General features: G+C 46.0%; 1 protein-coding gene across 2 annotated transcripts in view; it reads right to left on the reverse strand.

Moving 5' to 3' along the window:
• Positions 1-14963, reverse strand: part of DPYSL3 (dihydropyrimidinase like 3) — a 113568-nt gene that overhangs the window by 59472 nt on the left and 39133 nt on the right. Inside the window, exon 1 of one of the 2 annotated variants that reach the window (XM_057540258.1) lies at positions 6208-6408. The exons of the other annotated variant lie outside the window; for it this stretch is intronic. Coding sequence (XP_057396241.1) covers positions 6208-6246 — 39 coding nt within the window. The 5' untranslated portion in view covers positions 6247-6408. Of the gene's footprint in view, positions 1-6207; positions 6409-14963 lie in introns of those variants that run through there. 2 annotated transcript variants of the gene reach the window in all.

A 14963-nucleotide genomic window follows, 5' to 3' on the forward strand; every position in this document is an offset into this window, starting at 1 on the left:
CTTCCACCCTGTGAACACTGGCCCCCGTTTGTGAGCTAACAGGTCTGGCTAGCTGGCGGCAAGGGGGTGGAGACAGTCACCTGTGAGTATGGAATTACTGCTTTCCTACCTATGAAACTAACTCATCTCTGGAGGGATCAATGCCAGGATCTTACTTCTGCAGCTGTGTGACTTTTGTCCAGTTACTTAATCTCTCTGAGCCTCTATCCAGAACACAGAAGGATGGTTAACCATTATAGCTATAGGAGCTGTCATGAGTCAAATGAGATAACCCATGTGATTTGCGCTAAGGCTCTCGATAAATGGTAGTGATAAATAATAGCTCCACTACCCTTAGTCCAAGCACTGAGTCCCCTGTAATCTAGTTAACAGGAGAAATGTTCCCCCAGAGAAGTCGTTTTTATACTAGACTCCACATACAGACTAGGGCCAAAGAAGAGGCCAAGTTGAGGGGCTCACCCTATTCCACAATTATTTTTTTGGTCTATTTCATATATTGAAATAGATACATATGGAATTTGATGAAGGGGGGATTTCACAGTAGAAGAGTCTGAAAACAGAGGAGCCTATTTCTCTGGGTTGTCCAGGGTCCTTCTCATTTGTTTCCCTCTGGCTACAGAAAATGGGAGAAAAGGTAAAAGAAGAGCATTGATTTGAGGAGGGTGTGGCCAGGGGCAGTCCAGTCCTCCGATGAGCATGCATTCCAGGAGGTGATGGTACATGTACATTTCCAGTCCCTTTATGATGAGAAGCAGTGATTTAATCAAAGAGAGGTACATACACCTCCTAGGGAGACATTCCAACTGTTGTAAACATTTTGTGATTTTTCAAATATAATAAGCAGACATAAACAGTTCTATGAAATATGTCAATGGGTAAAGAAGAGAGGGCCCTTTAGGATACGAAGAGTTTCTTGGTTCTTTTTCAAATCATTTTTTCTCCCTAACTAAGGAGAAGGGACAGAGAAAAGGCCATCCAACAGTGAGTTGTGAAGAAACTGCTAGAAAGCGTATCCATAATCTGTGGTCAGTCTAGGCTAGAAGCTGATTAGGACTGAAAGAAATATAGTTCAACTGAATAAGGAAAATGCCCTTTCTTTAGGTTAAGGGAGAGTCTCTGTATCCAAGTCCAAAGGCAGTCTAATGGCCTCCTTAGCGTGTCAGAAATTAAAGACAAGCATAATTCTGGGAAACACTGTAACATAACTAAAGCAGGAAAAAAAAGAGTTTTTGTATAACATTGTGTTAATTTTTGCTTGTGTTAGAAAACTTGTATTAAAACATTGATCCCTAAGTAGTCACTTCCTACCCCAGACCTTTGTCAAGTCCTCCTTTATTAATTTCCACATTCCGAAGTAGTTCAGATTTTATAAATAAATCAGTGTTTCCTATCTTGCATACATTCGGGGTTCAGAGACCACTGTCCACAGTCACTCCTTCATGTGAGCCTTTCAACATCCGGTGAGATAACGAGGGAGGATTTTTATTTATAAACTGACAGTTCTACTACACAGACTTGAATCCTCTCAGGAAATCTATTCCTCCAGAATTCCCCCAAGTGCCCAGCTGGCTCCGTCACAGCTACTAATAGTCCGAGCTCTCTTTATCCACCTGAGGCATTTTGCTAGTGTGTGAGCAAGAGAAATAACCTGGCTGCGAGTCACCACAGACCTGTTCAAAAAATAAAGTAACAAACAAACACCCCAGGCAGGGCTTGAGCTGAGGTTTCTATGATCAGATATCTAAGATGCTTCCCATTCCTAAGTCTTTGATATTTTTCCTCTGTCTTTTCTCTGGAATTTCCCTTCCAAGATGCCTTACACAGATCAAGCTGGCTTTGGGTGACATCTCTTCTTTTGGTCTCCCAAACTCTGGTCCTCCATTTCCTAATATTTGCTCCCGATCCAAAGTGACACCTACTGAAGCAAAAGGAAGGCACAGATCCAGGGAAGGAGTTGCACCTGTCCCTTCCCCAGTTTCTAGTCTGGTTCAAGGCCCCCAGTTCAACTGCTGCAGAGATCTGGGTGTTCCTCCATTTCACGCAGCTCCTTTACTTCTCCTCCCAAGTGAAAAATTCCCATGGCATCCACAATGCTCACAATCACACCCTTCAAATGAGATCACAGCGCCCTGACTACGTGCCCTAAACCAAACTCTCCAGGTCGTGTTCTGGACAGAGGATGTGTCTTCCAGCAATCCTAAACACCACACACATACACCCCAACTTTCAATGTGGCAGAAATGCATGAGCTGCAAGATAGTATTTACAGAAATCCAATTAGTATTTGCCGAAAGCCAGTTCTCGGTGATTTGTCTCCTAGAGGGAATTCTGGAGCTCTTTATCCACAGCTTTCAAAATCTCTACTGCAGGTACCTCTGGGAGTAGGTGAGGCTGTGAAGTCAGACAAGACTTGTGTTTGATTTCCAGCTTTGCCTCAAATCCTCAGTGTGCAACTCTGGATAACTGACTTCATCTATCTAGGTCTCAATTTCCTGAACTGTAAAATGGGCTTTTGCAGAGACCCTGCTAAGAGAATACATGTAAAGCACTGGAGCCTAAGTGTTAGATCTCCACCCACTCTTGCAGTCAGCTTCAAGTTGTAGCTTATCTCAGAAGAAAACAATGACTTGCCAAACTTTCTACCTGCAGAATTCAGATGGTCAGCTACCATCCCCCAAGTTTACATTTATTCAATGTAAAAAGTAAGAGAGACCATGTTATAGGATCTAAACCATTTGCCCTACTAACACCACCTGATAGTGATGGTAGGGGCAGAGCCACCAAGACCAGTGCGGCGGTGAGGGACATGCACTTTGATTTCCGCCAGGTGTGGAGGTTTGAGTCCTGCCTCGAACACTTATTATATCTATGACCCCGGGCAGAAGAAAAGAATCTGTACAATAGAGATAACTCTAGTACCTCTCAGACAGTGTTGATCTGAGGGATTAAATGAAACAATGCATATAAGGCACAATACTTGACACAAAACAAACACTCAGTAGGTGTGAGCTAGTCTTAGTAGGAACAATTTTTAATTCATTTATTGATTTAACCAATCATCACGAGGCATCTATGTGCCAGGCACTGTGTGAGACAGAGGAGACAGGGGTGGATGACCAGGTCCCTGCTCTGATTGGCTGGGCCACCCAAACTGCTGTCTCTGCCATTTAGAAGCAAGGGCTAGTGTTGGGGTAAGGACTTGCAGATTACTCAGGTAGGTGACCTGAGAACAATGAGATCTGAGGCCTGAGCTACTCCCAGGGAAAGCCCCAGCCAACTCTACCAACGACAGAGAAATAACCCCTTCCAGGAAACCAATAAACACAGGGGGGTAGGAAGGCTTTACTCTCAGGAGGGCAGCAAAAAGAGGTAGAAGGAAAAGCAGAAAATAAGCAAACAAAACCTTACTGTGTCCCCCAAATTGTGCCTGGGAGGCAAAGGTACTCAGCAAGAAAGACTGCCCCCATCAGTCCTCAGACTACAGTGACATTCCAGCTACTGGGTGGGGCAGTTCACAGAACGGAATAGAGAGAGGATAGGAAACTAACATAAATTCCATAATCTTACCATTTTAAAAAACGGACTAGAATTGACAGCAGGGGACATATGTTCTATTTAGATCTTTAATCATATTTTCAGTATATAGAGATCTGTGTCCGTATTTTTATGTTTTTAGCTATACCTAGGAAGGGTATCTCACCCCTGGTAGTATGTAGATAACCATAGTCATCTACGGACCTGCAAATGTACAAAAATTACAACACTGTTTTGTTCTAAAGTAGAATTCTTGTTCAAGGAAATACAAAAACAAAGCATGAGAAAAATCAACAAATGGATTCCTTGCCCCCAAGGACCCACACTCCCATCCTGCCATGTCCCTCTGCCTCTCCCCAGCCCATACCCCTCTCAACAATGAATGCAAGTCAGGCCGGCTGGAAGAAATTCACAGCCACCGTCCATTCCCATCACAGCTGCCGAAGGCACAGCCTCAGCTTCAAGGCAGAGGCTGTTATGCAGCACCACGCCCCACACGCAGAGAAAGGATGGAAGCCGCACTGAAAATGAAGGATGCACCCCAGAGAAGAGCATCCAAGCGGGAACAAAAGGGAGCCCCCTGCAAACCTGGCCCTGGGATTAGGGCCCAGCCACACTTACAGGGGCTTCTAAGGCTGTTATCATATGGGCTAAGTTTCTGTATCTTTCCTTAATGGTGGCTTAAGTGATACCTAGAAGAATGGGCATGGCTCTCAATGCCATAGCAGAGGCTGAATCCATAAGAAGAACCATTGCAGTCTTCAGACCAAGAAGAAAAAAATAATCTGTTCTCTGCTTATCCCAAATAGGAGAACTGGCAAATGCACACCGGATATAAAGCAAGTGGCATATGTGCAACGTAACTTCCACACATCATAGCATGAGAGCTGAGGTTCATCTCTCTTGAGATAGAGAAATAAGTATAAAAATTGAGCTTTTGTCTCAATCAGCTTTGAAAAAAAATAATACCATCCACAGCTCTTTGCAAAGACAACTGGCACTGAGAAAATACTGTGTATTACAAAAGACTCACTATGCTTTTACAATAATGTGAAGTCCATGATATCAGGTAGTGGGTCAAGGAGGATGGGCTTAAACCCAATGCCTCTACCTGGCGAAAGGATCCCTACCCATCCCAACTCTATCCCCCTGGGGAGTGTTGCTTCCCTAGGACCAAGTGGACCGCAGGCAGGGGTGGGGCACACTTGTGTCCGGTGAAGCTCAGGTGCATGAAGAAGGTAGAGTACTGCCATAGAAGTAAACCACTTGACAATAAAGTGCAGTAGAGGCAAGAACAGCTTCCTGGTGCCTGCAGAGGGGAAGGTCCTGCACTGCAATCAGGTTGTTCCAAGCCTAACCCAGCAAGTGCAAACAGACTCATGCCCACAGCAAAACCTAGTGGATCCCGGCAAACGAACTACAGTCGCAGGTACAGCACTGCCCTAGGGCAGCTGCAGAGCCTCCCAGGGGCCAGCTGATCACTTCCTTTGTTCGTCTTGCAAAGATGGAGTAGCCACCCATTCCCCCACTTACACACACACACACACACACACACAACCCATTCACTACAGACAAAGCACAACCGCACTGCTTCGTGCTCAACTAACAAATGACAGTGAGTTTTCTGTTGTTTTTGTCTTGCCCCCTCTTTGAAAATGCCCATTCCAGCCTGTCCTATGTCCCTTCCATTCGAGGCGTCATTTCAGCGCATCCTGGAGGAATCCCGCACCAGGGCGCGGTATTTTGCCGCGAGAGCTGCTTGCTGGACGCCAGCGAAGATGAGGCTTCTGTACCTGATTATGGCTCATCTCCTCTCCACCCCGCCCTAGACGCTCGCCCAGCGCATCTGACACCCGCCGGCCGCGGGAGGCTCGGCTTTGCACACAATGGCAGTTGGACACGGCATGCACACAGCGTGCGCCTGCCACCGCAAACTAAAATCTGCTCTGAAAACTCAACCTTTTCTTGGGATGAGGGGGAGAAATGACAGGAAAAATGTAAATGCATCAAGAGCAAAAAAAAAAGTTGGTCATTCTCACTACAGCCACGTTAGCTGTCCAGTCCGAGTATGATGCACTGAAATATGAACTGGGGTGAATACAAGCAAGGAGTGGCCAAGGTGAAGACGGATGTCCAGAAATCCCATCACCGTCGCGGGGTGGTAGGGTCGGGGGGTGGGGGCGGGGAGCCACGGGGCTGGAGCTCAAAGAGGGGCGCGGTCGGGCTACCAAGTACCCCTGGGGAAAGGTGTCACCTCTCCATACCCCGCCCCGCCAAAAGGAACCTTCTACAAAAAACACACCTCGCCTGGGGCAGCACATACTGACGACCCAGGCGGCGCGGGGGGGTCCAGGGAGAGCCGAGCCCACTGTGTTATTTGGGAACTACTGGGTGGTGGCAAAGGAAGATAAATAATCCAAAGTTCTCCACGCCACTGTTTGGGTTTCCTCTTTGTTTGGTTTTCCCCAAATCCCAGGGTCGCTCCGTCTGGGTGGCGCCCCGCCGCGCCGGCTGGACTGACCACCGCCACACACCACCCCCCCGCCCCGGCCCCGGCCCCGGGCCCCCGTCCCTCCCCGGGTACCAGCCCAGGGAAGCCGGCGGGATCCAAGCCGCCCCCACCCGCGGTGCAGCCGGCCAGGAGCGAGCGAGCCACGGCGGCGTCCGACTCACCGTGATCCGCGGGATGTTCTTCTTGCCTTGGTAGGACATGGTGGCGGCGGTGGCGGCAGCAGCTGCCTCCCTCCCTCCTTCTTCTGCTCCGGCTCGCCCGCGCCTTCCTCAGCGCACAGCGCCCCAAGATCAGGTGGAGCGAATGGTGCGCTGGCCGCGGCCGCCGCCTCCTCCTCTCGCCTCCGCCCCCCTCCCCGGCTCCCGCGGCGGCTGCCAGAGACAATAGTAAATCTCCCCGGTCCCCCTTTCACCCCCGACCCCCCCACACACACACACCCTCCTCCACTCGCGTTCACGCCCGGGCTTTTTTTTTTTTTTTCCTTTCTTTTGCGGTGCCAGCTGGGACCCCGTAAGACAAGAATGGCTGATCCGCGACTCCTCCCTCTTCTCTCTTATCCCTATTGATTTTCCTCCTTGCATCTGCCTCACCCACTTTTTCTTCCTTTTTTTTTTTTCTGGTGACTTGCGAGTGCAGCGGAGCCAGCCTGCTCCACCGCCACCAGGGGGCGCGAGGGACTGTTCGGGGCGGGGATGCTGCAGTCCCTGGTGTCGGCGGCAGAGAAGCCCCAGCGTAGCCCTCCTGGCCCCGCCGCAGCCCGGGAAAGCGCCCACGCCTGCGACTTGCCCGTGATCCGATTCCCCACCTTCCCCACCCTGGTTTCAGAAAGGAGACGGCTCTGGACTGCCCTCCCGGAACCCGCTCTCCTTCGCCACCGCGCGGGCTGGATGCGACGGCAGCTGCCTTTGTTACCGCGGAGGCCGAGCGCCGCCTCTGCTGGTCGCTGGGTGTGTAAACAGCCGCCGCGACCCCTTAGAAAGCCGAGAACTGGGCTGACTTTGTGCAGCCTGGCCGGCCGCTTCTATCCCGAGACCATGAAAATAGGCATCAGAAAATGCGAAGCAACCCCTCACTCTCGGAGGGCTGCGAGGGGCCACCGTGTCAGCTACCATCAGCCCTTCTCTGTATTGTAAAAATAATTCTCAAAATAATGTTATAAAGGAACTCCACTGTCTGGCTCTCAGAATCGAAGAAAAAGCATTAACGCTGCTCCGTGAGTAAAGAGTAGAAAACACCTGTAGTGAGAAGCCAAACGCCCTGGCACATTACTGCGCAGCCGTGGGTTTTGTGAGCGATCTGGTGTGCGCTTTTCACAATGCCGAGTTCACTTTAGGCAGGGCTGATAGACAGAGATCAGTGTGTTATTAGGACCAAAAACATGACCTTTCGGTGCTGGAATATATTACCCTTTGGCTACCCGCTTCAAATAAACGGCCAAGGGGGGGCATGTTTGGAGGAGCCACTGTGGCTCGGGGCTGAGGGATGGTCGGATGGTCTCAGCTCTCCTGAAAAAAATAATCCCAAATATACCACTTAGATAACAACAACAACAAAAATGGCTTGCTATGCAAAAATTATAAAGCCCTCTCAAGACAAGTCTCCCACGACCACCACACCCCCTTGTGGATCCTAATCCTCCCTAAATAGAAATTCTGTAGATATCACAGAGCATGACTAGGCCTGTGTTAGAGATCTTGAATTCACATTTCTCCAAGGCAGGCCACCGACCACACTTCAGGACATCTCCTCATTAACTTGAAGGCTACCTTTGCAGTAGTGAAGCTATATAAAGCATCCACAGAAAGAGGGTACAGAATACTCCAGCTTGGGCTTTCCATAAACCTGAAATGAACCAGCCTGGTCACATAATCAAACGGCAGATTAAGCCCCCCTGAAACACTCCTTCTCAAGTGAGTTAATCCAGCGGCTGGTTATTCATGGGTAACTAGACTGAATGCAGTCTTCACAGGAGAAGTCCACAGCATTCTCCACTTTATTTCTGTGATACTCTTGGAGGATGAATGCAAAGCAAAGATCACCTCCCTGTACTCTTTTGCAAAGCACAGGGGGGGAAAAAAAAAAGACTAAAGCGAAAGGCACGCCCTAAACATTTTGCTTTGTTCTTAAAGCTTAAGTGCTGAGACCACTAGCCAAGAGTTGTGAAATTACAAAGCATTCTGGGGATTGGCATGCAAATGAGCAGGATTATATTTAGAACAGAGTAAAAAAGAGAATTAACTACATACTCTGCAACCCTGCAGAGGTCTCTCAGAATCTTTCCCATAGTTTTAACTGCTCCAAATTTATTTGAAGGGATCTTGCAAGTTCTTCTTAGGAAAAGCAAGAAATACATAGGGGACATTTACAATCCTAAAGAAATACCACTGCCTTCCTTTTTTTAATTTCGTGGGTTTGTCGGGTTTTTGTTTCCTTTCTTTGCATCCTAATTATCTCTTCTGTTACTGTCATTATAATCCAGAACACTCTCTACTAAATAGATTTATACCATATTTTTGATCACTTGATGATTTTGTGTGTGTCTGTTGTTTCAAATTACAAGACTTGGTTAATCTCTTTGAGGTCAGCCTTGCATGCAAGAAGCCATGCAGAATAGGACTTGTGATGTGTTTCTCTGAATCAGACTGCTGTGAAAAGCCATGCACAGGAATGCATAATAACCAGCTAATCGGTTCAAGCTGTTGCCATCAGCAGAAATGTACAACAAACAGTCTTTTTTCCCTCTTTCATCCCCTTCAATCATCTTTCTCCTTCTTAAATCAAAATCAAGTGTCTAAGATGAGTTTGAAGAAAAAAGCCTTCCTTGGCTGTGCCTTTCTTATTCAAGGAATAAGAAGAAAGGCCGTGATCAACACAGGATGCCTCTGTGTCTGGCCAAGAGAGTGAGGAGTGGAACCGGCATGAATGGTTTCCACAGTAGAATGACTCTGAATGGTTTTCCTTGGATACACAGCAGTACTTGGCTTTAGATATCTCAGGAAACTATGAGAGAGGGACAGGGAGACACTGAGCAACTTTATGGTCCCAAAGAAACTTAATTTTGGCCACCAAACCTACCACATCCATAGACTTCCCCCACCTCAGTCAAGGCTACTTTCTTCTAGTTGCTCAGACCAAAGGTTTGGCATCATCCAAACCTTGACTTCTCTCCTTCAGTCCAATCCAATTTGCACCCCACATCCAATCTGTCAGGAAATACTATTGGTTCTGTCTTTTACATATATACACACTATGATCTCTTCTCTCCATCTACAAAGCTTCTCTCTGTGTCCAGCTGCCATCAGCTATCACCTGGACTACTGCAGTAACCTAACTGGGATCTCTTCTTCACTGTTATTCATTCATTCTCACAATATTCACACAGTATTTACCCTGTGCTACAGATGTGAATAATAATAATAATAATAATAATAATAATATCCCGGATCTCAGGGAGTTTATTTTATACCCTTATTCAAGAGAATACCATCTGTCACCTGTTAGCCCCCTTCTATGCTTTATCTTCATAGTACTTTTTCACCACATAATATATTAATTTATTATTAAGTATTATCTTCCTTCTCATCCCTAGAATGTAAACTCCCTGAGGGCAGGGAATGTGTCTGTTTTATTCACTGCTGGGTCCTGAATGTGTGAAATAGGGCCTTGCCCATAGAAACTGCTCAATTATTATTAGGTGAGTGAATGGAAGAATGTTTCAAACTGTGTCAGAAGAAAGAGATGGAATAAGAACTTTCCTGTAATTAAAGGGCATGTGGTGAGAATCTAGATTTAAGAATATCTATTTTTGCTTCTGTAAGCCTTCTTAGAGTTTCCTGATTCTAGATTTCAGAGCAAGTGAATTCAAGATGGTGAGGAATCACTTTGCTAATAGGATACAATCACAAAATTCCAAGGCAATACATGGGCCAAAGAATGACTCTGTAGAATAGATTTGGTACCTGAGCAGTGATTAGAGAGCTGTGGCTCGAAAGGAGCTGCCACCAAAGTGTAAGAGAAGATCAAAAGCCTTGTGTTAATTTAAAGAACTTCCTTTTTAAAAAAATGAAGGAACTTCCCTGGTGGCGCAGTGGTTAAGAATCCATCTGCCAATGCAGGGGACACGGGTTTGATCCCTGGTCCGCAAAGATCCCACATGCCGCGGAGCAACTAAGCCCAGGCGCCACAACTACCGAGCCTGTGCTCTAGAGCCAGTGAGCCACAACTACTGAACCTGTGTGCCACAACTACTGAAGCCCGCACGCCTAGAGCCCGTGCTCAAGAAGAGAACAAGAGAAGCCACCGTAATGAGAAGCCCGCACACTGCAACGAAGAGTAGCCCCTGCTCACCGCCAACTAGAGAAAGCCTGCATGCAGCAGCGAAGACCCAACACAGCCAAAAATAAATTAATTAAATAAATTAATTAAAAATGAAAAAAAATGATATTGAGTTCAGAAGGAAAACTGTGGACTAGAATCCAGGATGGTATACTGTTTAAGGGTCTGGACTTGGGAATAGAGGGACCTCCGCCACATTACAATTCAACCAGCTCCTGTTTCTATGACCATCAGCAGATTATTTCAACCTTCTGAGCCTTGGTTACCTCACCTCTAAAATGAGCATTTTATTACCTACCATACAGTGTTTTTGTGATGATTTATTAATTCATTCAACTAATATTTATTGAGTACCTATTATGGGTATCTAGGCACGAGGGATACAAATATTTGAATAAAACTGACAAAATCCCTGCCCTCTTGAAGCTTCCATTCTAGAGAAGGCATGAATCAAGAGTAAAATATAGTGTTTTAAAAAGTATATAGTGTTTAAAATGGTGGCAAGTGCACTGGGGATAAATAAAGCAGGAATGGGGAAATGAAAGTCATTCCAGTGTCTTGAGGATGGGCTGAAATTTTCCGTACCAGGGATCACAGAAGGTCTGGTGAGATGGCGGTTGCTTGGACCAAATCATAACAGTGGAAGCAGTTCGAAATGGTCAGATATTGGATATGATTCAAAGTTAAGCCAGCAATATTTGCTGATGGATTTGACTGGGGTATGAGAAAAAGAGCAATCAAAGATTACACTAAATATGTCGGCCTGAGCAACTCAAAAGATGAAGGTGAGATAGGGAAAATTGTGGGAGAACTGGGATTGGGGAGGAAAGTCAGGAATATGCTTGTGGACCTTCCTATTAAACATCCAAGTGAAATGTTGAGCAGGCAGGTAGATATTCGAGATTAGAAATCTAAAGGAACAGCTGGGCCAGAGATACAAATTTGGGAGCAGTCAACCTCTAGCTATTATAGAAAGGAACAATGCTGGATGAGCTGACCAAGGACGTGAGTGGAGGTAGAGCTCTGAGGTAAGTAAGCATCCTGAGGGTAAAGAAAGAACCAGAAAAAGCATCAGAGACAGTGGTCAATGAGACAGCGGGGACACCATGAGAGTACAGTATTGTGAAGGTCAAGAAATAAAATTATTTCAAAAAAGAGAAAGTGTTCACATGCTGTTGAAAGGTCAAGGATGATGGGAACTGAGAGTTCATCAGTGCGTGAAATCACCAAGGACCTTGACCAGAGCACCTATAAAATGAGTATCTTCATACCCACCTCACAGTGGGGTTTTTTTGTGTATGTGTAAGCAAGTATTAAATTATTCTGGTAAGATTTACTGCGTACCTACCATGTGTGTATGTGTGCCAGAGCAGTCTTAATGAAGTTGTGGAGCTGAAATCTGATTGGAGCGTTTCCAAAAGAAAATCAAAGTGGAAACTGGAAACACCTAATACAGGCAACTCTTTCAAGGAGTTTTTTGTAAACGGGGACAAGGATATGGAGAAGTAACTAGCAGAGAAAGTAGAATCTAATATGAGGGAAATAGCACGGCTTATGCCAACGGGGCTGATTCAGAAAGAAGAGGAAACTTCACGATGCAGGAGAGAAATGGAACAATTGCTGTCGGGGTTCTTGAATAGACAACACAGGTGACATCTAGTGTTCAAATGGAGGGCTTCCCCTTAGCCAGGAGCAAGGACCGTTCCTCCACGAGTAACTAAGGGGAAGAGTATACCGGCACAGAGACAGGCAGCTGGGTAAATTTCATGGTGGGAGTTTATGGCAGTTCTCTTCTGACTGTGTCTGTTTTCTCTGCCATGAGCTAAGACAGTCTGGGAGAGAAGGTACTGAAAGTTAAGAGGGGAGAGGAGCTGGTATAGAGTCAGTTTTTAGGAGATTAAAGGGGCTAGGGAAATACCGTGTGATTCCCTGGCAGCACTTAGGATTCCCCTCAGGTAGTGGCCATAAATTTAAAGACAGACCCGTAAGCATGGTGTGGCTATGCCTCCAGCCATGTACAGCTGTATACATGCAGGCATGGAGGAGGCAGCGTGTGGACTTTCACAAGGGTTTTGCTAGATGAGTGCTGAGAAGGGAGAAAGAAACTCAAGGGAACTGAGGATAAACCATGGGACCTAAGCTGGTTAAGAGGGAAGGGAGGGCACAAGTGTATACGGGGGTAAAGGACACTGAACATATTGAAGATTAAATAAGATTATTCACGTAAAGCTCTTAGCACAAAGTTAATTAGACGGCAGCTATTCCTACCATTATCTTTAATGTTCTGATTATTATTTGCTGAACTCGTTTGTGTCCAGGACTATGTCTTATTTATCTTGGTAGTCTCCAGCTCTTTTATAAAGCTTGGAATAGAGTAGAATCAATGGGGGAAAATTAATTGAATAGAGGGGAAAGTCAAGAATATTCTGTCTTCCTTTTAACCTCCAAAATATCTCAAATAAGTGCTTAGTAATTCACACAGTTTTGACTATCAAAAATACTTTCTACTTTTTAAAAACAAATTTATACTTTGCTATATTAATATGGGTAAACATTTCCCCCGGTTCCTGATTTGAAGGATGAAGAAAAACATAGTCCCAAAACAAATACGGAAGAGTTCTGAAGGGGCAAAAGACATATACCAGGCTTTTGTGAATTATATAGGCTATTCTAATGTGAATAAACATTTAATCTCAGAACTTCCCATTAAGTCATTTGGGTCCATTAATTTTACCTACATTTCAAACAAAGGAAATCCTAGTCGTGTACTTCCAGTGTCACAGAATGAAAATCAAAGTGGTGATTCACCTGCTATTATTAGATGTTTACATATTAAATACACAGAAATAACCTGACAAACAATCCTACCCTTGAAACACATAAGCCAAAAAAAGAAAAAAAATATGATAGCCACAGGAAAGTATTCCCATAGGCTTATTCCAAAATCAAACTTACATCAGCATGAGCAAGGTAGGCAATCCTACTTCTTCCTGGATGGACGTTCTCATTCATTTCCTCAGTAGAGAATGATTCTGCAGGCCTCTGGCCTTCTCCGCACAAAGCCTGGGAGGCCTCTTCAGGTTTTAAAGACAACTTAGTCCTGGAAATACTTTTACAGCACATTTACATCAAAGGCTGTCCATTCTGAGCCTCGCCTGGGGCAGGAAAGGGCTCTGTAGCAGATCCAGGATGCAAGTGCAAACAGCCCTGCCACTTTAGCCGTAAGACCCAATAAACTCTACAGCACTGGAGGTATTTGTGGTGGGAAAAGCCACCATGTGAAGGTTATGCAGTCCCAACAGAAGTATCACAATTTACACTCTTAGGGCTCTGGAGTAAGAAAATTATGCACTATTTGAAAAATAGGTCCTTGAGTGCTATTGGACCCTGGTAGAGATGGAGGGCTTGACCAGGGTCATGAAGTGGCCAGAAATGTCCATTATGAGCTGGGTTCTATCAGACCCACCAAGTCACAAGACCAAGTTGGCCAAGCAGCAATTGATCATGAGAAGGGCTGAAGGGCACAAGTAAACTACCTGAGCAGGTGGCCCCGTCTCCCATGTCATCCACTGCTGCTGCTCTAGTACCCTTCTGTCAGCACACACCTATGGCCCTGAGGATAAGCTGGCGGAGGAGGCAAACACCTGAGCCTGATTTCTAGATGGGATGGCTCGGCATCTAGATCACATTGAAAACACACCATGGCCACTTGACAGTCCCACCCAGGGGTGGTGTTGAAAGACAATAGTGAAGAGATCTCTTCCCAAATGTCCAGAGTTTCAGGCTAGTCGTCCACTTTGGAAAGAACAGTGACTCAAGATTATACATAATGTTGAAGAAGAAAAGCGGCTCAAGATTATACATAGTGTTGAAGTATTCCTAGGCGGTAAGAGGAAAGATTAAAGATCAAGGAAAAGGTGGCCTTAGCTAGCAGCACATGGTAGACCAGGGGAGTGGGCATAAAGAATGAAGATATATGTATTGTATTTTAATGCCCTCCAGAGAGCATCCATCACGGAAGAGGCACTAAACGATGAGGCAGACAAAATAATTCAGTCAGCTGACATCAGCCACCCTCCATCATCAACCACCCCAGTGTTGGCTCAATGGGCACATGGATGGAGTAGAGAAGACATGGTGACAGGGATAGAGGCCATGCAGGGAACCAATACCCAGTCACCAGTGCTGATCCAGCTACTGGTGCCGTCAAACACCCATCCTGCCAGCAACACAGAGCAACACTTCCTCCCCAAGACGGCACCGTCCCTCAAAGAGACACACAGCCACTTGTGTAGACGACCTTAGACCCCTTTCACACTGGAAAGCACAGTGATGCATTTTTACAGAAACAAACACATATTCTAGATATGGATTTGCACCTTCTGTTGCTGTGGCCTCAGTCAACCCTATTTGAGGGCTTAAGGAGTGTCTGAGGCACTGGCATGGGATCCACATAGCATCTCATCAGACCAAGGGGCTTGTTTAACAGCAAGTAAGATGCAAGAAAGGCCACGTGACTGCGGGATCCACTAGTTCTATCAAATACCGCATCACCCTGAACCTGCCAACCTGAGCAAGGCGG

This window comes from Balaenoptera acutorostrata, chromosome 2, assembly GCF_949987535.1.
Source record: "Balaenoptera acutorostrata chromosome 2, mBalAcu1.1, whole genome shotgun sequence".
In the NCBI taxonomy this organism is placed as follows: domain Eukaryota; kingdom Metazoa; phylum Chordata; class Mammalia; order Artiodactyla; family Balaenopteridae; genus Balaenoptera; species Balaenoptera acutorostrata.